Consider the following 22357-nt stretch of genomic DNA (forward strand, 5'->3'; position numbering starts at 1 on the left):
AGGAGGGGTTCTGGGTGTGAAGTGGGCTATACCCCTCTTTCCTTCTGTGGGGAGGAAGGGGGCCTGGATGTGAAGTAGGCTGTATCCCTTTCCTTCTGCGGGGAGGAAGGGGTCCTGGGTGTGAAGTGGGCTGTATCCCTCTTTCCTTCTGCAGGGACGAGGGGTCCTGGGTGTGAAGTGGGCTGTACCCCTCTTTCCTTCTGCAGGAAGGAAGGGGGCCTGGGTTGAAGGGGGCTGCACCCCACCTTCCTGACAAGATCATTCTCTCGGCCCTCAGCTGACCTAACTTGTTCTCCCTGGAATTCCCCTCCCCATGTTGAAACCTCCAAAGAATTGGGGTCCCTAAAGAGCCTGCAGTTTCCTTTTATATTCTTTGGGGGAAGGAAGGGCCTTTAAGATGTCCCTTCCCCAGCCCGCATTTAAACCTTAAAACGTGAGCATAGGCGGACCCCATTCACATGAAGGTGCTTTGAACAAAAGGAAGCCAAGGGTAGGCCCAAAGACAGCCCCAGCCATCTCGCACAAACATCTGGAGGAAAGAAAAGATGTTTAAAAATTCTCCTTTACAAAGGCAGCACATTGAGGGTAAACCCTACGGAGAGAGTTTTCTTTTTTTGTTTTGCTTTTGGTTTCAAAGAAAGGAAGATTGACTTAAAATCCATCAAGAAGTATGAAGCCCTTCAGAGCAGACCTGGTGCCTTGAAATATGTTGTTGAATAATTCCTGATAGCACACGCTGGGGAAATGGCTAAGTGAATTATGGCTCAGTGGAATATTACAGAGCCAGTAAGAATTGAATTTAGACAAATACTCGTGACATGAGAAAATGCTCACAATGTAATATTAAATTAAAAATAGATCTACCATGCCAATGGCGCATGCATATATGCAGAGACAACAGATGATTCTATCACACAATTAGCCACAGCCACTCCGAGCGGTGAGGTGATGAAGGATTTTAATTCCTCTTCGACTTGCCTAATTGTCTACAATGAATATACATTACTTTTTTAATCAGAAAATATCAAATACAAATAATGTAAGCTTTATTATTTTCCCATTACAGAAGCACTGCTCATTATAGAATATTGGGAAACACACACAAGTAGAAAGAAAGGGGAAAGCGGCCCTGCCCGGCTTTGCGGGAAAAGCAGTCACGGTTATCCTGTTACATTTCCTTTCTGCCTTTTCCTGTTCAAGCATCTTTAGGAAGGGAGCTTTGTGCTTCCCCCTGCTTACTCTCATTCTCTATCTGTAACTGAAAATATACCTGAAGGAATTTGGCCTGGATGGGAATGGAGGCCGCCGTGACACCGGCCGCTCACTCTGCTTGGCGCTCCCTGGGTGGGCACAGTCCTGAGCCCTTTGCGAACGCTCTGTGTGTCTCCGCAGCGGCGCTGTGTGCAGGTGTGCTGTTATCTCCAGCCTGGAACTGAGAAAATGACCATGTGGAGAGGCCTGGAGGCTTCCTCGAGCAGCTGGGGCTGGGTCTGCCCGGTCCAGAGCTGGGCTTTTGGCCCCCCTACAGATCCACCCGCCAGGTCCTTCACAGAAAGGTTTCTGTGGTTGATAGAAACTGTAATAAAGGGCCACAAAGAACCCCTCCTGGCCACCGTGGACCAGGACACCCTCTCGTTGGCTCTGTTTGGGTCCAGCCCGGCCACTGTGAGGTGCTGGCACCATGAGCCTTGTTTCCGGAAGGTGGCGTGGTGGCCAAGCATGTCCCCTCCCAGCTGAAGCAGCGGGTGGGGTACCACAGGTGCCTGGACTTCCTCAAAGCCTCCCTCAAGGGGAACTTTGCACCCTCCCACTCACTTGCTGCTAGGATAGGCTGTCTGCTAGGATAGGCTGTCTGCAAAGGCATCAAATCCACTTGGACAGCTAATAAAAACTTAAAAGTCACACACAAACCATTTAATTGAGGCAATGAGACTTGGGTCTTCTTAATGCTACTGTGTCTAGAAAGAGTCTCAGATCAACGTTAGGCCACTCAAGGTAGAAGAGCATCTCGCCACCCTCTCATGTTACACCTGAGGAAGCGGGAGGCCCAGAGAGAGCAAGTGACCTGCCCAAGCTCACACAGCAGGTTGAGTGTATCCAAGAGTAGAACCCGCCCTGCCAGCCTTCTCATCACCCCGCCCAGCCTCTTTCCTGGAATCCTCGTTGGTGGAGCTGCATTTCCACACAGTGAACATTGACGATCTTTCTGCTTTTATCCTGGAAGTTTGGCTCACCGATCCTGAACTCACAGGCATTAAACTGAGTGACCTGCCTGGGCTGGAAAGTCAGAGAAACCTGCATTCCTAGGAATGGAATTAGTACAGGCCCAGGCAGGCAGGAGACACAGGTCCTTCCTAGGGCCTCGGCTGGGTACCTGTCACATGGGGCATAGGTCCTCACCTTCGCTCAGCTCCCCTCCATCCCTGCGGCCAGGTGGAGACCCGAGGGTGTGGGTCTCAAACGAGGCACCTGTGACCCCTCAGTCAAGTAACACACCTTAGCCCTCCACCCGCACCAACCTTGATTTGCTTTTGGTTCCCCAACAATCAGAGATTCTGAGGTTTGCAGACAGCTCAGCAATTGCTAGTCCGGGAAGCAGGGATGCTGAGAACCTGGTCCTAGCTCATTGTAGTGCAGATTCATCTTGTCAGGTGACCTGGGGAAGAGGCCCTTGTTGGCCCCGTCCCCACTCGTGGGTCGCTGGTCTGTGGACCTGCACTGGAGGGCAGGGCTGACTCTGGCCGGGTCAGGAGCCACCGTGCAGGTCACCTGTGCCCCTGGGGGTTGCTGCACACTCCCCCCAAGTCTCTCTGGCCGTGGCCAGGGTCGGGCCAGGGTCAGGTTTATTCTTCCCATTTTGCAGATGGAGCAGCCAAGGTTCAGGGCCTGGTGGCTCGGGGAGGCCAGGCTGTGCTTGGCTGCCTGTCCAGCTGCCTTCGACTTCTGGTGCTCTCAGTTTTCCTGGGGAGGGAGGGAAATAGGCTCCATGATCACGGATGCTACACAGGGAGAGGAAGCGAGGGAGGCTGCTTTCTGGAGTGGCACTGACTAATCAAGGCTTCTTCTTTTGTGACAGGGACACCCTGGCAAAGAAGGCCCTCCAGGAGAGAAAGGAGGTCAGGTGGGTGCTCGCCACGCCCTCCTACCCTTCAGCATCCAGGCGGGGTGGGTCCAGGTGCTCTGGGCTCAGCCTCTGCTCAGGGACGCCCAGCTTGGAAAGGAAGGAGCCGGGGACACTCAGCCCTTCCTCAGGTGTCTCTGCCAAGGGACCCAGCCTGGTGGGGGGGACACAGGCCTTTTCCCCGAGAAGCGGGGCGCCCCTGTCTAGGTCAGTGCCCCTGAAACCACCAGTTGCTGCCCAGTGACCAGATCAAGTGCCCATGATCGGATCGGATGCCCGTGACTGGATCGGGTGTGGGCAGCAGGGCAGCGTCTCGGTGTTCAGCCCCGGCCTTGACTCTGCACCAGCTGGGTGGCCTTTGAGTTTTGGGGAGATGCTATGATGAATGGGGACAGACCTACCAGGTCATGTCAGTGCCAGGGATGGGGTCTTTCTACGGATGCCTGTGTCCGGCACTGTGAGTGGCTCATGGTTCCTCCTGCGGGGCCTGCTGGGCCTGCGAGGGTCCCATGCGGCGCGTCCACCAGCGCCTTCTCTCCACTGCGATTCATGACGAAGCTGCCGGGCTGCAAGCGCCTCTGTGCGAAGAGCCTCCGGACGGGAGGAGTGGCCGGCAGGGCCTGCTGTTGCTGTGCTGGTGTGCGCCAACCTTCGTTCACCCCGAGACTGCTTTTCTTGTGTGTTGAAACTGCACACTGAGCTCATGGTCATCGGGAGCCCAGGGCTGAGAGCAGAGGCCCACCTGCTCCAGGGTTCCAGAGGCCCCATTTGTCGCAGGCTCTGGGATCGGGCCTGATTAACATTTCTCTCTTGAAGCAGGGCCTGTGCAGGCAAGATGGGGTCTGGGGCTTGGTCCCAGCTCCCCTTGCCAAGGGTGTGGTAGGCCAGGACTGACCCTCCAGGGCAGCAGAGCTAGTGCCAGTCCTCACAGGGAGTTCCATTTCCAGTGCCAGGCCTGCTGGGCAGTGGCACTTCTCCAATGTGCTGCCTCTGAGACCCAGAAGGGTCTGAGATTCACCACATCTGCCCCGCTCCCTCTCCTGAAAGTCACAGCAGCCACTGGGGTGAACCCTCCCCTCAGCCCTTGGCTTCTGTTCACCATGGGAGACCCAGTTCCCGCTGCCTCCAGTGGGGAGTTTACCAGCCCTCCTCCCTGGGCACAGCCTCTTATCATCAGAGATGGAGGCAGCACCTGCGGCCACCAGAACTTGCACAGCGCCCGCAACTGGTGCTGACAGGCGGTTGGCACTTGGAGCCCACAGCACAGGCCCACTGTTCCGAGAGCTGGCTTTTCAACTGAAACGAGAGGCATTCACGTACTCCCTGGGACTTCCTGAGTTCCTCTATGCGCCAGGCATCCTGTTAGCGATGGGATACGGCAGGGAGCAAGGCAGACTGGGCCCGGGCCTCAGAGCTGCAGCCTTGCAGAGGGAGGCCACCAAGGCCATCCTGTCTGGGAGCTTCAGCTGCTGCTGTGACACCATGTGGAAAGGGGGCTGGGAGGGAGGGGGTGGGAGCCGTTCATCATGCCGGAGTCTTGGGCTGGGGGCAGGCGGGGCTGGATGCCCACCCCTGTGAGCTCTAGATGAGCATCGGCGAGGGCCTTCGCTGCTGGAGGATGCCTCTTCCCTGTCTAGCAGCCTTGCCCCTTCTCCCAGCCAGAAGCTCTCCTGATTTATTCCAAGGCCCTTAGGCTGGGAGTGCATTTCTTTAGGGATAACGCTTCTCGCAGAGCTCCAGCGCTGGCCTTTCACCGTCTCACTGTTCCCCCAGCCTATCCCTTATTTCCCTGACTGCCAGGATGGGGCCAGCGTTTGCTTCATCTCTGTGTCCTGCTCAGCATGAGACACAGCCACACCTCCACTGTCCGTGCAGGCTGTGAACACCTGTGCGAGTCTCCCACGGGGGAGCCTCTCCGGAGGCTCTGACCCAGGATGTTCGCCCTGCTCTCAGCAGGAGGGGTATGCCGAACTCTGGAGTTTCCTGATGTTCCCCAGGCACCTCCACACTGGCATGGGGCTAACGGTCTTTTTCTCTTGGGTTTTAGGGTCCACCTGGCCCCCAGGGTCCGATCGGCTACCCAGGTCCTCGAGGAGTTAAGGTAAGAGACTCACGCCACTCCAGGTCGTCCTGGAGGTCAGGGTTGGGACTGCGGGCCCTGGCGTGGCTGGTTTTAGGGAATCCTCTGTGGTTTAACGTCCCTGCTATTCAGACTGGAGTAGCCCAGTCCTCCCAGTCACTTGTGTGGACGCTAGGTCTCAGGACAGAGGGCCTGAGCAGATGAGGGTGTGACCAGCCGGAGTCAGGAGGGCTGATATGGAGCACGGGACAGTCTGCAGTCTGTGGTGACGAAGCAGGGGCGCGCTGGCGGCCATCTGTCAGGACGGGACACGTCCTTTTGCTTCTTGCCTCTTTTATTGTTGCCATTGGTCAGGCTTCTGCCACTCTCCTTGCAGACAGCAGATCCCGGCTGAGGCCAAGAGCCTGGCCTCTTTCCTGGGGAAGCTGGGAAACATTTCTTCCCAGCCACTTGCACATTCCGAGTGAGAAACAGAGTCGGTCTCCACCGATAGCATCTGGGCGGGCCAGTGCCGTCGCAAGGCGGAGTTCATGGGAGCTGCCCATTTATTCACAATCAATCGTGTTTCTGCCATGACGGGCTCTGGCAACCTCGTTACGTGGGGTGCACAGCTCCAGAGCAATATCCCAGACACAGGTCCCCTCTGTCACAGCCCAGCTAACTGTGTTTGCTCTGAGCTGGGTAATGCAATCTTGAGTTGTGCTGTTCTCTGGACACGGCACGTTCTGGGTAGATAGACATACCCTTCGGTGCATGCAGACCAGCTCTCTTCTTCCTCTGAGAATGGGGACTTGTGGTGTCTTAAAGGCTCATGATGATTCTTTCCTTCAAGATGCTTTTAACTGGATGTGAAGGCATATGTGTGCATACATAGCAACTAGTCAAGCTTGAGGGATTTGTAGAAACCACTCATCAGGTCCCCTGCCCCTCACCTCCCTGGTCCAAAGGGCTTTATGCTTTTCAAACATTGTTGCGCATCAGAAGTGTGTGGCTGCCCCGGTGCATGGAGGCCGACTGGAAACTGTCGCCTGCCCCGAATCAACCCTCCTGACTCTGGCTAGTCACCCCCTCACCTGCTCCGAGAGCCCAAGACATCAGTTTTCAGTGACATGCCCCAAATTACACTAAGAGGCTGCTGTCAGAAATCAAACCAGGTTCCAAATCAAGTGCCCCACCCTTGTCCCCGGGAGGCCCTGACTTCCATTTCCCAGGAATGAGGACATTCCAAGTTCACGAGGTACTGAAGAGAGACCTCCCAACGGTTGGGAGCCTTAGGCGAGTCAGGTTTTTCCCTAAAGCCAGCTTCTACCAGCCAAATGCCTAGTGAATTTTATAAGGGTGATAATTTAGCAGAAATGCTGATTATGTGAGTTCTATAGCATGTTTATTTTACAAATTCCTGTCGCATAGCAGAAGCCTCTGCCAACTCCCATACATGGCTAATTGCATAACGCTGCTTCTGTGAGCTAAAAAGGTGTTTGCTTTAAAATGTTTATGGAGAATGCTCTTATCTTGTCTATCTGATTAAAATTCATTCATGACATGAGCAATCCAGTTAGACTTGGAAGCAGAGGGTGGAAGGAAAACCGAGGTTTAAAATAATTTTCATCGGGGAAAAAGTTTCTCATGCTCCTGTGCATTTGGAAATGTGAGTGGTGTTGGCGCCTCACGAGTTTGGCCCGGGTGGCAGTGATGGTGGCAGGGCGTGGGATTGCGTGGGCCACACTGCCGCCATTTGAGGTGAATAGTCCTTGGTGAGAGGGGGCCCGTTATTTTCCACCAAAGCCCTACCTTCTTCTCAGGAAAAGGTTCTTAGTCCATTGGGGCTGCTATAACAAAAAGACCCTAAAATGGGTGTCTTGTAAACAACAGGAAATTATTTCTCACAGTCCTGGAGGCTGGGAAGTCCAAGATCACAGCACAAGCAGACTCAGTGTCTGCAGAGGGCTGCTGTCTAGTTCCCTGATGGTCCCCTCTCACTGTGTCCTCACATAGCAGAAGACGGGGTACAAGCACCCTGTGGCCTCCGGTAAGGGCACTAATCCTAATGACAGGGACTCCACCCCATGACCCAGTCAGTCACCTCCCCACAGCTCCACCTCCTAGTTCCATTACCTCGGGTTTTGGGGTTCACCACATGAGTTTTTGGGGGACACAGACATTCAGGCCACAGCAGGCTCCCTTTGTGTTCCTTTGAGTTCACTGACCTTTGGCCCACCCCCAGGCTTCCCTCTGCCTTGCACTTCTGAAGGGGCACCTGTTTGAGCTTGACTGTTAGCAGAGTCAAATACACCCCTCGTTTAGCCCCCAGCTGCTAGGGGGTTGCCAGGAGGCCCCAAATATGAGTTCACATCCAGGCCTTAGGCAAAAGCCTGCCCCTCTCTGGGCTGTGCGCACATCTGGCCCCAGCCGTGCTGCAGCTCCTGAGTGCTCCTTCCCCGGGGGTGGCCGGCCGGCCGAGTCACAGATGCCCCAGTCCAGCCCTTCCTAGCCAGGGCCACTTCCTGCATGACTGGGGAGTGCCTTCTGGTGGGAGGTGCTGCTCACCCCCACCACGGACACAGCAGCCCCAATGTCAACAGTCCCGTGGCCGAGAAACCCTGGGAAGTGCTGGTTCTGTCTAGTTGGTCCCATTTCTCTGATGGAGATCCTCAAACGGTAGAACTGTAGGACCAGGAGGGATCTCAGGAGGCTGTGGTCCTACCTGCCTGCTCTCAGCAGGGCATGGGCAGGGTGGGAGCAGCAGTGTCCCCCAGCCTGCCCAGCGAGAGGGAGGAGAGCTGGTGCCAATGCCCTCTGGATGCTGTGCCAGGGAGTTCAGTGCTCCTGGAAAATAATGCCAGCCACACAAACCCAGTCCCCCAGGACTCACAGCAGGGAGGGGCAGCTGGACATGGCATTGCATTTAGGATCAGACGCTGCTGAGCAGGCTCAACCCTGATTGTATTCTCAGCCACATCTGCGATTTTCCTGTGCGCTTCAGAGGAAATAAGCAGAATCTAAAGTTGCTCTTCTATTTTGCAAGTATGGTGAGGACTCAAAACTGCCCCAAGAAAAGAAAGTAGCTCATCTCCTAAAAAGCTCTTCTCGGTGGGGTTCTGGAGCTATCGTCTCTGAGGTGATGCTGCGCCGTGGTGAGACGGCAGGTGGTTTTCTGGGGCCCCCAGCTCTATGTCAGCCAGCGTAGCCCTACCTGTTCTTTTCCTCTGGGGGCTTCCAGCCAGGATTGCTTTGGAAGAAGGCGTCTGCTAGGAAAAAAACACCACCAAGTGCTTAGAAGCCGCTCGCCTCTCAGCAGCTGGCCCAGCTGAGTCACTTCTCACCTTCCTGGGCTGCCCGGGCCCATAGGTGCTGCCAAGCATGTGCTGTGCTCAGTGGGGGCAGCGGCCTAGAGCAGGCTGTTCTGAGCCTCCTCGTGGCTTGGCTGGCCATTCCCACTCAGCCCTGGAATACGCACGCCCTGTTTGTCCGGTGCTTCCTCTCCATCTTGAGGTCCATGTCCCATTTCAGGCCGGGGCAGAGACTAGCATGGGAGAAGCTTGTTTGGAGTCAGCCTCCCTGCTTGGGCCAGTGCTGTTTCTGAGCTGTGCCCTGTCCCCCCAAGACACTCCATGCTGGCCCACGTTAGTGTGCCAAGTGCCAGGCCAGGCGAACCAGAGTTGCTCCGAGCCCACCGTGCCCTCCCGGTTGCCTCCGCCCTGTGCTGGGCGTAGAGGGAGGTGTCCCAGGCCTCTCCACTAGTGGTGGCGGCCAGGTGTGAAGCAGACATGACTTCAGCAATGGTACGTGCAGGCGTGGTGGCAGAACTCTTGCTTGTTCCCCGTGCTCCAAATCCCCAGTGATTATGGTTCAGGGCAACCATGCTGCTGCCCTGTCTGCGTGGCTGGAAGTGCCTTGCAGCTGGCATTGGAGTGGAAGGGGTTTCTGCAGTTACATCCGCGGCTCCTTGGCAGGGCCAGGGCACACAGCCCAAGCCCAGCCACCTCTGCAGAAAGGAGCACCTCCGTGTCTCCATCCCTTCCCAGAGCCCCTCCCTCTCCAGGACCTGGGGAAAGGCCAGAACTGCCAAGTATGTGGGAAGTTCTGGCCACCAGAGGGCAGCCGGCAGCCCCTGCGTCCTCCAGTGTTCTGTGGCCCTGGCTTCAGCCTCAGCCTGGAATCCCAGTGCTGGGGGCAGTGTGGCTTCTCTCTCTCTCAAGTCCCATGGGCAGGTGGCCTGAGGTAGCCCGAGGTAGTCTCTCTAGCTAAAAGTCACCCTGCTGGGAGGACTGAAGTCAAAGACATTAACAGCAAGGGTGTGGCTGCGTAATTCCACCCCACAGATTTACCTGCACTGCCCCAGGCGCTTGGCACAGCGAGAGTGTCAGAGAAATAGTCCTGGGCCCCGTCCCAGAAACTCCTGTTCAGCAGGGAGGTGGGATGGTGGGTACTGAACTCATGACAACTGCAATAAATGTTATCATCATTCATTAGTAATATCCCAGTATCATCTCTTCATGATAACACAGAGTTGAAATACATGGCACTGGGCTTCTGTTTATTGAAACCTACTGTGTGCTGGGTGCTAGGTGCTGTTCTGAGAGCTTAGCAGGCATTTCCCTCCCAACAGTGGTAACGAGGTAAGGGTTGTCGTCCTCTCCACTTCCCAAATGAGGAAACTGAGGCACGCAGGAGTCTGGGGCATTGTCAGAGGCCATGGAGGGGGAGCTGGGACCTAATCAAGTCTGACTTAGACTTCACTTCCTGCTTCCTCCCCAAATCTCTGAAAGGTGGGGGTGTTTCTAGAAGATGATGCTATGATGGGAAGCAGGAGGGGTGTGTTGGCTGTGGTGTGTGGACCCTTGGGAAGGGCAGATCCAGAGGTTGGCCTGGAAGGCCGGGGATGGGCTTGGGTCTTTGCATAAAGAATAGGAGTCAGTGGAGTCAGCCCAGGAATTGTGGTCACGCTGGGCCTCCCGAGGCCACAGGGGGACACGTGCGAGGAAGTGTGTTGAGGGCAGGGCACTGGCCTCATCTGTCAGCTGCGGCGAGCTCAGCCTGTCTTGACACACCTGCGACAGCTCTAGAGAGGCTGAGACTTGTAACCATTCACTCCTTTTTCTTTTCCCACCCACACAGGGGGCTGATGGCATCCGTGGTCTGAAGGGCACAAAGGGCGAGAAGGTAAGTCTGTCCTTGAAGCCCTGGGGCCCCCTGCTTAGTCCGGAGCCGAATTCCAGCCAGCAGGGCCCTCCCACACTGCTTCTTCCATGAAACCAGCTGAGGTGGATGTTGCCTCTGAGTACTGAGGGGAATGGATGCCACTCTGTGGAAGGTGTCTCTGTTTGCAGACGGAAGAACAATAAGTTGAGGAGGATAGGCCCTCGAGTCCCCTGGGGCACATCTCCTAGCAGAGCTGAGTGGGTCCAGGGTTTGTGCCTCTGCACAAGGAGAAGGCCTTGGCCCCAGAGACAACACACAGCCCCCCATGTGCCTGCAGGGGCCAGTGGACACCTGTCACCCTCCCCACTCCCAGGTGGACCGCCTTGCATGGCCGCTGGCACGAGGGTCCATTTAGTTGTTAGATGTTCATCCTGGGCAGCCCAAGCTGCAGAAACTCACAGTGTGCAAGCAGAGCCAGGCAGGCAGGGAGAGAGGCCTGCCATTGGCCATGGTCCGTGGGGGCAGGTGGTCAGGCCTAAGCAGATCACTGTGGTGAGGACAAAGCTAAAGTACACCCCCATGCATGCCTGCCAGAGTCAGAAGGTTGGGTGCAGCCTGCAGCAGTGATAGGCTGAGACACATGAAGCTGCATGGCCTGCCATCTTTCTCTTCTCACTCTGGTGGAAGGAAGCTCAGAGCCAAATCCAAGGCCCAGTTATGACACAGATTTAGGCCTCAGGGGTGGCCTCACTGTGCCGCCCTCCCCACCATGGCCTCACCGTGCTGCCTTCCCCACCGTGGCCTCACGCTCTGTTGCGGGTTCGCCCTGCTATGCCGTGTAGCCATGCAATACTTGCTTTCCATAAGGCACGTTGGGCCCCTTTGCTGGGCAGACCCTGGGCTCTCCCCTGGCCATGGTGGCCTGCAGGGCTGGAGCGCGGGTGCTGGCGTCTGCTGCTGGGATGGTCCACGTGCCGAGACTCCTTATTTGCCACCTGTCGAAGATGTCACTTGGATCCTTTCTTGTGAAATCTGCCGGCCTAAAGCCATTCCCGAGGGGACGCATTAAGTGGCCACAACTGAATCAGAAATGCTGCGGCAGCAGGAACGCCCTTGTTCCGTGGCGTTTGCTGAGCGTGCTTGTCCCTGGTTTCTGTTCTTAGTGTCTGCCCTTGTGGGAGGACCAGCCAAGAGGCCTGAGCCTGTGCCATCTCGGCTCCTTCCCGAGGGCATCCGCACAGCGGAACCCTGAGTCCACATCCGGGAAAGCTGAGCAGTTTGGTCTCTCCAAGAGCACTGCTTTCTACATGGAGCCCGTCGGGGCTTCGGAACACGAGGGCCTTACGAACACAGGGTCCCCATCCCAGAATTCCATCCCGTTGGTCCCCGGGAGGCTCCCTCACCTGAGGACCGTTCATCCTTTCCAAGGTGGCTTCACAGAGTCCAGCTTTGCCACTTGATCTTGTCACATTTGTCCCTAGCCAGAGACAGGGCTACCTGAGATGATACTGATTGGGCTGTGCGGGGGACGCCTTGTTGCCAGGAGAGCTCCCGCACTGTTCCCGAGGGCCACGCAGGCAGCCCGAGATGGTCTGGGGAAGGAGGGGGGCAGTGTCAAGGGACCGTCTTTGTGGACTTCTGCATTATTTGTGGCCGCTGCTAAGCTTCCAGCACTATGTGAACACTGTGAACAAGAGCCTTGAGGCCCTGGGGGCCCTAGGAGCCCCGGGAGCTGGCGCTGGCTGGAGAGGGCTGGATTCTCACTGCACAGAAAGCTGCCTCCCTTGCGTGTGCCCCCAGCCGGGCCTTGAATGTTTACGACCGGCTGAGTCCCCAGATCCTGTCCTTTCACTCTTTTTGGATCAAGATGTAGCCCCTGAATAGTGAGAGGAAAAGCCCAGCCAAGGACCCTCTCTCTGGCAGCCACCCGTGCCCTCTGCAGAAGGATCTGAGGGCTTTTGCCCTGTGGTTTCCGGGATGGGGAAAGTGTAGACCGGGGACTCGAACGGACAGCAGGGGGCGCTGACCTGCGGCAGCTTCACTTGGGTCCCAGGTTCACCGGGTGTGCGGGCCGCAGACTTCCCCTGCCACCCCCGGCAACACCCCTACCCTTCAGGAAGCACTGCCTGTTACTGCAGTGCCAGCAACAGCAGGCGTTAGGGATTCTTTGCAGGGGCATTCTCATCCAGCTCCCCGTCCTCAATTGTCACCCCCTTTACCCGTCACTTCAGTGCTTCAGTGCTGATGGGACGCCACAAAGTGCACTGAGAAATGATGCCGGGAGCTCACGGGCCTGGGCTTGCTGAGGCCTCGCCATGCAGAACATTCAGATTCAAACTGGGCCGGCCCAAGAAGCAGGGACGCAGCTCTCTCCAGCTTCAGAACGTTACAGCTGGCAACGCAGAGCTCACGGGAATGCCATTCTCGAGGGATGGGCCCCAAGCCCACCCTGTCCGGGGCATGGGCTGCCCCCCAAGGGTGGGGGACCTGGTGCTGAGTGTGGTTGTTTGGAGCGGGGAAGGGACCGCCAGGGAGGCGGGTCCTCTTGCCTAGACTGAGGCACTCTCTTGTCCCGTGTTCAGGGTGAAGACGGCTTTCCTGGGTTTAAAGGAGACATGGGCATCAAGGGTGATCGGGTGAGCATCTCAGGTTTGGGATTTGGGCTGGGGAAAGCTGGGTGGGCTTGGCCGTGTGGGAGGGGGTGGGGATGTTTGCTGCCACAGGGCAGCTTCTCAGAATGGAGGTAAACTCTTGGTAGAGATTCCTGGTGGGAAGGGGACAGTGGCCTGGAGCCCAGGGCCTGACTCTTTCCAGCTCTTCTTCACCTCCTCCTCCTCAGTTTGCCCCTTGGGGACTGGGAATAACCTGTGGTCGCCAGCTCCTCCGCCCAGTGTCTCACACAGGGGGTCAGTGGGGCTGGGTTCACTTCTGGCTGCACCTGTGGACTGCAGAGTTATTCACCTGACTCAAGAGCGATAAGCCGTGCCTGGGAAGAGAAAGGAGAGCAGCTACAGAAATGACCCAGCCTACCGAAGGAGCGCAGCTGCTGCCCAGGCCACAGGGCCAGCGCCCACAGGGCAGCACGCGACGTGGGTCTAGGATCCCTGTGAGCCTGGGGAGCATCCTGGTCCCCAAACAGTTCAGGGGCTCTGGGACTCCCACACAGTCCTGTGGTCTATGATTTTGGCTCAGGAGAAGCCGCAGCAACCTGGCTTTTTTTTTAAATGAATAATTTAGCTCGGCTCCAGAGAAAGCCGGTGGGTGCTGGGAGGGACTGGGGCTTGCCGGCAACCACAGAAAGCCACGGGCTGCACATTCCTATAATTAAAGAGAAGGTGACGCAAAGGGCACGAAGGAAGGGTAGGGAGCTCTTAGAGCAGCCAGGGCGGTCAAAAAACTCTTGGAGGTTTCCCCAGTAACCTCTCAGTGAGCAGAAGCCCGGCAGAAGGAACCGAGACGCCTCGGCCTCCGGTGGGCACAGCCGTGGTGACAGCTGTGCACACACCGGGACGGACATCTGTCGGCTGCAGCAGGGCTGTCACCCAGCTGCCGCAGTCGTCCCCCTGCAGCGCCGGCTTGCAGGTGGCTTTCCAGAACAGGAAAGCCCCATACACTTGGCACTTCGTCCCAACCTGGCAGGCAAAAGGCAGAGGCAATCTGCACCTCTGTGGGAAGGAAGGGGGAGGAAGGAGGGGATCTGTTTCGCAATATTGTCCCAGTTAAGTTGCTGCTAAAGGCACCCATTCTAGAACTTCCTTCCTAGTGGAATGCTCCTGAATCCCCACATCCCAGCGGCCTCTCGGTTTGATGGTGAAAGTCCTTTTCCCCTCCTTTCTGATGCCTCTGTTCACACATGTGGCGTCCACATGACGAGGGTGCAGCTTCAGAAGAGATGACACACATTCCTGTGCCAGGGCTCCAAGAGTGGAGCTCTTGTTGCCATGGGACGAGGGTGGGATGCAGGGGTGGGACCCGTCCTGAGCCCAAGGAACAGGACCCCGCATCTGGACCTCTTCAGAGAAGCACAGCCTGGCGCTCTGCACCTTCTCGGTGCTCTGTAAATGTGTGCAGGATTATTTCGTTGAACGAGAGGAATGCCTCTTAGGGACAGAGAGTTTCTGACCTGATGACAGATTAGAGCCTCAGAATTAGGAAGTTATTAATTTTTCTCTATCTGAGCAATACACATTTTTGTTGTGGGCTTGCACCACTGCTTTACAGCTGCTCTTAGACACAAATGATCAGAGGAGGATCCTTCCATTGCTGGACAAAGGGTGCCAGGAAGGGCATTTAGAGACTCTGCCGTGGCGCTACCATTGCCTGGGCAGGCTCCAGAGCCCTCTCCCCTGTCTGAGCCCTGAGCTCCGGATCTGTAACTTGAGGAAGTTGGACGAGGCGGAATTTAAGCCCGTCTGTTCCTGGGACGCCTCCTGGGGCTCTCCCATGTGCTCGTTATGCCCAGGTAACTGCCCCATCCGGGGCTGGGGTCCACTTCCATACCTCCTGGGCTTTCAGAAACAGCAGCAGCTCCCAGTCACTCTGCTCTATTTGGAGAAACAGCAATTCAGAGCTACTATTGTTAACCAAAGTTATTTTAGCCAAGAGGCACTCAATTTAGAGAAGGTAATTGGGAAGTAGGAGCGTGCAGCCTTGAGAAAATAAATAGTAGGCAACCTCGGTGCAGGGACCAGCTTCCGCAGAGCCCGGGAATTCGTGGCACAAAGCGCTCATTTTGTCAGTGGCTCCAAGAGCAGCTTGGTGGTCTGAGTGAGGCCGAGCTGGTGGAGCAGCTCTGACCACAGGGTACCTGTGACCCGTCCCCTTGCTCTCAGAATGGTGGTGGAGAATAGTGTGTGTGCGTGTGTGTGGGGTCTTCTCACCTCCTCTTTTCTGGCTTGCAGGGGGAGATTGGCCCACCCGGTCCCAGGGGAGAAGATGGCCCTGAAGGCCCAAAGGGTCGCGGAGGTCCCAATGGTGACCCCGGTCCTCTGGGGCCCCCTGGGGAGAAGGTTTGTGATGTGGGACATTCAGCCACTTTCTTGGGAGGGATCTGACAGGCCCTTCCCCATGGCCTCAGGCTCCCACTGGCTGTGGCTGCCCTAGGCATGGGGTGGGGGTGATTCCTGAGCGGGCTCCTGTCTCCACCCTGGGTTCTCGCCGCTGCTCCTATGAAGCGGTTGAATGACGACCCTTTCCTTGTCCCGGGTTCGCCCCTTCCCAGCCCTCCACCATCGCCTTGGAGGGCTCCTTCCTCCCGGTGGCTACAAAGCCTGCGTTCTGAGCCCCAACATTCCAGGACCCCTGTCCTTGTCACATTCCCGCCTCCACAGCTGGGTAATAACGGTGTCCCCACCATGGCCTGAAGGTATGGCAGCCTGGCAGGAAGGAAGGCCGGGGTCCTCGGAGCAGGCTGTGGGCACGCAGCCATCCATAGGCCTGCAGTTTCCAGCTGCGGGAGGCTCCCGGGCCAGCCACACACCCTGGCTCCACCCTGTTTCCATCCTGGGCTCAGGCAGGAATGGTGCATGCGGTGGTCCAGACTTCCTACCCCATCCTGCTACGTGGATCCACACAAAAGGGCTCAGAGGCGCCCCGGGATGAACACGCTGAGCTGGAGCATTTGCCTCTAATCGCTTTGCTCCACAGCGGCACGACCTCTCCTCCAGGGGCCTTCGCTTCTCCCTCGGTGCAGGGACCATCGGGTACCCGCTGGATTTCATGGGTGCTGGCAGTCACCCTCCACCCAGGGCAGGCAGGGCTTCTGCATGATGACTTGTGTCCCGGCCTCTGGAAACCACACCCTCCTCCAGGCCCCTGCCAGAACGCATGTCCTTTCTCTCTGCTCCGAAGAAACGGATGGAGCAATACCGTGCTGGCCATTAATGCAACTCTTTCTTCCCCCAGGGAAAACTCGGAGTCCCAGGGTTACCAGGGTACCCAGGAAGACAAGGACCAAAGGTAACTTCTGGCAGCGTTAGATGTCCCGGCGCAGGTGGAGGGATGTTCCGCCAGGTCTCCCCACCCCGCATCCGGGGGTGTTAGGTGTCCCGGCACAGGTGGAGGGATGTTCCGCCTGTAACTTCCGGCCATGTTACGTGTCCCGGCGCAGGCGGAGGAATGTTCCGCCGTAACTTCCGGTTGCGTTAGGTTTCCTGGCGCAGGCGGAGGAATGTTCCGCCGTAACTTCCGGCTGTGTTACGTTGCCCGGCGCACGCGGAGGGTTGTACCGCCGGGCCTCCTCAGATTGCGTCCGGCTACGTTAGGTGTCCCGGGACAGGTGGAGGGGTGCTCCACCGGCCGTCTCCACCCTGCACAGGTTCATCCGCTCCCCATCCTTGGGGGCGTGTGTGACACTGTGGCTCTCAGCCTCCACCGTGTTCACTGCGTTCTGCATTAATTTGCCGAGTTGAAAGGAAGCTCTTGGGCGATGAGTCTTCTGCCCCAGGCGGCACAGGCACCTGGGGTCCTTCTGGGATCCTCCTGGAGTCCCCTGCGGTCTTCTGCACCTGTTGCTTGGCTGGTGACCCTTGTCCCCCGGGTTGTCCGTACCCAGAATCCGTGGGACGGTCACCTCTCAACTCCACCTCACTGGCGATTAGAAGGCTATTTGCTCATGATGGAGTATAAAAGTGAAAGGAAACCTTTCTTATGTGAAATCATGTTCAGGTTTAAGTGAAACAGCTCTTTGAGGCTTTGGAAATCATTGACAACGTTATTTTTTTTCAAATCTCGTATTTTATTATTCATGGTTCTTCCTTAAAGAATAACCAGCTGCCTGCACTGGAGACATCATTAACAGCCGAAGCGGGGTCCCGTCTTTCTCAGATCTGCCTCTGCCCGAGGCACCTCCTTTTAGCCTCAGCACCTTTTCGGTCTCACTAGAGCAGTCTTGTTAAGAGGAGGACGGGCGTGGTGGGCTGGGGCTGCCCTCCAGGTATTTCCATTCTCATTAAGGAAATGCTCCTATATCTGTCCTTCCTGTGGAATGCGAAGCCCCCTGCTCCGTGTGTGTAGACGCACACCCCGTATGCAGGAGAGGTAGCTTGCTGTGAAACAGGAATTTCGTTTAGGATCTAACAGTGGCTCGTTGAATGTGGGTGTGATGTAGCTGCTAACCGCAGCATCCTCACCTGAACCGCAGCATCCTCACCTGAACCGCAGCATCCTCACCTGAACCGCAGCATCCTCACCTGAATGTGGTCAAAGGGGCTGATGGGCACTTTTCCTCTCTTTTAATATACATCCCTCTGGGGATGGAGAGAAGAGAAGTTTGGGAGAGACGGATGGTCTAAATCAAGTCCACGCAACTTTTTGGAAAGGAATGGCACATGTGTCCTGGGCAGAGACTAGAAGTAGCCATCAGCACAGTGACCCGGATTCTGAACTGAGCTCTGTGTCACCTGCACGGAGGTTTCCTGGGTCCCGTCCCCTGCCTAGATTGGCAGGTAGGCGTATGAGTGGCTTGGCTGAACTCAGTCCCCTGTGAGAAATACAAGGTTAGGACATGTGTGAGCTCTTCATGGATACAAGTGTGCATTCAGGACAGGATTTTAAGCCAGACAAATAGAGACCTGCCAAAGACAGTGGCCAGCGCCAACCCTGCAGGCAGCTGAGCGACCTCACTGCGGTGCTGCTTCCTGTGTGGGTGTTTGGATATTCACCAGGTCAGAGTCCCTAAATCCATCTCTGGTCTGTGTGCACCTTGCAGACTTCTAGAATTAAAGAGCTGGTAGGTGCTACAGTCAGTGCATAAATTTGCATTCATTCCCAACTCTGCAAGCTGCTGTGCTTTATTTAGAGGGATTGTGGGACGCCAACACAACGTGTATGAGGCACAGAAAATACAATGTCACGGTGGAATGTTCATGTCTCACCTCAGTTCAGCTCAGCAGTGTGTGTCCCTTTCTCCCAAACACCAGCCACCCTCCTATGGACACAGGAGCGTGGGGGACGGTGGCGGAGGGGGGAGCATGATGAAACTCCATTTGGGTTTCTAGAGCTGAAGCCTGTGAAATGCTTAGGAAATATTTATTGAGTAGAAAGGATGGATAAGAGGGATAGGTGGGTGGGTGAGTGGAGGGGTGTGGATAGGTAGGCAGGTGGATAAATGGGTAGGTGCATGGGTGTGTAAGTAGATGGATAGATAGGTGGGTTGGTGGGAAGAGAGGTGGATGAATGGTTGGGTGGGCAGGTGGGTAGATACGTAGATGGATGGATGAGTGGGCAGGTAAGTAAACAGGTGGATGAATGGAGGGGTGGGTGTATAGGTAGGCAAATCGAATGGGTAGGCAGGTAGGTAGACACATGGATAGACACATAGGTGGGCTGCTGGGCAGAGAGGTGGATGAATGGATAGGTGGGCAGGTAAGTAGACAGGTGGATGAATGGAGGGGTAGGTGGATAGGTGGGTAGGTAGGCAGGTAGATGTATACATAGGTAGGCCAGTGGGTGGATAGGTGGGTGAATGGATGGTTGGGCAGGTGGGTAGACAGTTGGGTGAATGGAGGGGTGGGTGGATAGGTAGGCAGATGGATGAATGGGTGGGTGGGTGGGTAGGTAGATAGATAGATGGATAGACAGATAGATGGATAGACAGATAGGTGGGCCAGTGGGTAAACAGGTGGATGAATGGGTAGGTGGGCATATGGGTAGACAGGTGGATGGATGGGTGGGCAGATGAGTAGACAGGTAGATGGTGGATGGGTGGGTAGACAGGTGGATGAATGGAGGCATGGGTGGATAGGTAGACAGGCAGATGGATGAGTGGGTGGGTGGGTAGACAGGCAGATAGATGAACGGGTGGGTGGGTGGGTAGACAGGTAGATGGATGAATGGGTAGGTGGGTAGACAGGCAGATGAGTGGGTGGGTGGGTAGACAGGTAGATGGATGAGTAGGTGGATAGGTGAGAAGGTAGGTAGACAGCTAGGTGGGTGGTTGGGTGGGTGGGCAGATGGAGTCTGGGGCAGAGGCTGTGCACTGGCATGCAGGCGGTCCCCCAGGCGGCCCATGCAGCATGACTCATTCCTGGCCCAGCTCTTATGCCTCCTCCTTAAACTCTCTTTCAGGGCTCTATTGGATTCCCTGGATTTTCTGGCGCCAACGGAGAGAAGGGCGGCAGGGTAAGGACAGCCTGGCCCCTGGGCAGGCAGCTTGTTTGGCTGCCTCGGTGCATAGCGAGTTGGTTCTCCAGCCAATGGCCTGTTTATTTCTCACTCTTTTGCTTCTGAAACTGCTCTCCTGAATGGCTGGCCTTAAGCTCTTGACGTTTAGCACCAAGCGCTGGTGACACTCTCCAGACGTTGAGCTAGGCAGGTATGTGATAGGAAGGGGCAGAGACAGGAAGGAAGTGTGTTGAGAAAATGGAGCTTTCTAATTAGCACCACAATCCAGAAGGCTCTTTCTGGTCATTCTGAAAATCAGATTCTTCTCCTCTACCCAAGTGGACTTTTCCTCCAAGCTAATTTTAAAAGGAAGGGAAAAAGGAGATTGTTTTTTTCCTTTCAAAAATGTCCTGCTACCTACCGTCGTCCAAATTTAAAGTCATTTAAATTAACATTAACTTGAACAGGGTTAGCAAGCTGCTGTTGTCATAAACACCCACCAGGTTGCAGTATGGTTCGAGTCCCCTTTGTTCTCACCCTCAACGAAGGAACTGGGGGCCGGGCTGAGGGAGCTGTGTTCTCCCTGCACCTTCTGGAGCCCCCGCGGCCCAGGCCTCCCTGCAGGAGCTGTCCTGGATGCTTCTTAGTGAAATCACAGTGCCTGAGCATTGCCACTCGGGAAAGCAGGAGAGAGATGGTCCTCAGGCCTTGGACTCTGAGCTGGCCTTGTCCATGGGGCGTATGGCAGGGACAGAGAAAGGCCAGTCTGTGGTATACATGCAGGACAGCATCTGCAGAGCAGGCCTGGGGGACCTGCTCCCTGAAAGATGGCAGAGCTCACACCTGCCTCGTAGCCCCAGCCGTGATCCTGCGGCCCTGCCCAGCCCATCCTCCTATGCCCCATCCTGCTCTCCCAGGGCAGACAGAGCTACAGGGTTGCAGCTCCCTCTTGGGCCCATCCCTCCTGGCTAAAACCTTATGAGCAAACAAATGTGTTCTGCCAGATTCACAAAATAGGAAAAGGAAGACTGTTCTGAGCGTAAGTTGACAGCACAGACCCAAGGAAACTATTATCTCTATCTCCACCTCTCTCTGTCTCTGTCTTTCTACCCATCTATCCATCCACCCACCCATCCATCCATCCACCCACCCATCCATCCATCCACGCACCAACACATCCATCCACGCACCCATCCATCCACACCATCCATCCATCCATCCATCCATCCATCCATCCATCCATCCACCCACCCACCCATCCATCCACCCACCCATCCATCCATCCCACCCATCCATCCATCCATCTATCCATCTACCTACCCATCCATCCATCCATCCACCCACCCATCCACCAACCCATCCATCCAGCCAACCAGCCACCCACCCATCTACCTACCCACCCACCCACCCCCCACCCATCCACCCATCCATCCAGCCACCCACCCATCCATCCATCTATCCATCTACCTACCCATCCATCCATCCATCCACCCATCCACCCATCCACCCATCTACCCATTCATCCATCCATCCATCCATCTTCTATTATCTGTCTATCTCTGTCTGTATCTATCCAACCCATCCACCTCTCCATCTGTCTCTATCTAGCTGTCATTCTTCCTCTGGAGAAGGCCTGGCTAGTGCCTTTGGGGATATACTGTCTTCTGAAATACTCTTAGGTACCACTCTGGGAAGCATGGGGAATGTGGGGTACCCCGGTGGGCTGCTCCTGTGCTGGGGACCTTTCACACTGCACTGCAGTGAGAGTGTCTGGGAGAGGATATGACCTTCTGCAGCTGCTCATGGGATGTGACCGCAAGCCTTTTCCATGGAGGACCATGTGGGACCAGAGACCTCGTGGAGCACCGGGAGCCCTTGCTCACTCCTATGGTCCTGACCAGGGCTCTGCCCCTCATGCGTCTCCGCCTCCCCATCCCCGAGCCAAGGAGCTTAGATGGATGCTCCAGATGTCCAGGGCATCAGCACTGTGGGTCACCAGACACAACACAAACCTGACTCAAGCCCGGACCTGCCAGGCACCACGCACCATGCACCCCAGTCACACATAGGAGCCACTCACAGCCTTTCTGCAGCCTCTGGGTGTCTGGCCCCGCCCAAGGATATTTCGTTCACTGCTGCACCTGGCTGGTGGCACAACCCACAACACAGACCTCAGGCCAAAAGAGTGAGGCCATTTGCTTGCCCTTGAGCCGTGGTGGTGGTGGTTCATGCGTGTGAGATGGAGCCCTGGCCTGCTTCATCTTTGCCATCACGGCCTTCAGAGCCTCCTGTTCAGGACGCTGAGCACAGCCTTTGCCCACATGAGCCTTCAGTGGCATCGTCACTGCAGAATGATGCCTGCAGCACTGCCCGGCTTTCTGGTCAGGGTTGATGCTTTGTGCCAAGTTTGGGGAATGACGGAGAGTGTGGGTGCCCTCTGGTCTAGTAGGTTGGGCTTCCCGAATGTCCACAGGAAGCTGGGGGCTGGGCTGTCCTTGCAAAGGGACCCTTCCTCTTTTGTTGACTGCAGAAGCCTCACTCAGGTTACCCAGAAGCCTCTGGGCGCTGGCTCGCCTTCTGCACCTCGGTGAACAGATGCTGCCTCCCGGGTTTCGCCCTTGGCCGCCCTGCTTTTGCCTTGGGCTTTGGACTTGGTAGTCTTGGGGGCAGTCCATTCACTTAAACAGCACACGCATCACAAGTCCTTTCTAAGTGCTGGGTGCTCTGCTAGGCTCTGAGGACTCTGGTGGTCAAACCAGACATCCCTCTGGCATCCAGAGAGGAACACCACCTAGTGAGCAGCACTCAGGAGTGGTGGCTGTGACGGTGAAGGACAAGGGTGAGTCAGGGAAAGGTCATAGGCACCAGAGTCTGACCCAGAAGGTCCAGGGAGGCCTCCTGGAGCAGTGACA

At 56.2% G+C, this 22357-nt stretch overlaps 1 protein-coding gene across 1 annotated transcript in view; it reads left to right on the forward strand.

The window, feature by feature from the left end:
• COL5A1 (collagen type V alpha 1 chain) overlaps window positions 1-22357 on the forward strand; it is a 202522-nt gene that overhangs the window by 130072 nt on the left and 50093 nt on the right. The window contains exons 26-32 of the mRNA XM_058445929.1: window positions 3077-3121; window positions 5169-5222; window positions 10320-10364; window positions 12926-12979; window positions 15245-15352; window positions 16248-16301; window positions 19410-19463. Coding sequence (XP_058301912.1) covers window positions 3077-3121; window positions 5169-5222; window positions 10320-10364; window positions 12926-12979; window positions 15245-15352; window positions 16248-16301; window positions 19410-19463 — 414 coding nt within the window. The remainder of the gene's footprint in view (window positions 1-3076; window positions 3122-5168; window positions 5223-10319; window positions 10365-12925; window positions 12980-15244; window positions 15353-16247; window positions 16302-19409; window positions 19464-22357) is intronic.

The sequence above is a fragment of the Hylobates moloch genome, unplaced genomic scaffold, assembly GCF_009828535.3.
Source record: "Hylobates moloch isolate HMO894 unplaced genomic scaffold, HMol_V3 SCAFFOLD_10, whole genome shotgun sequence".
Classification (NCBI taxonomy): Eukaryota; Metazoa; Chordata; class Mammalia; order Primates; family Hylobatidae; genus Hylobates; species Hylobates moloch.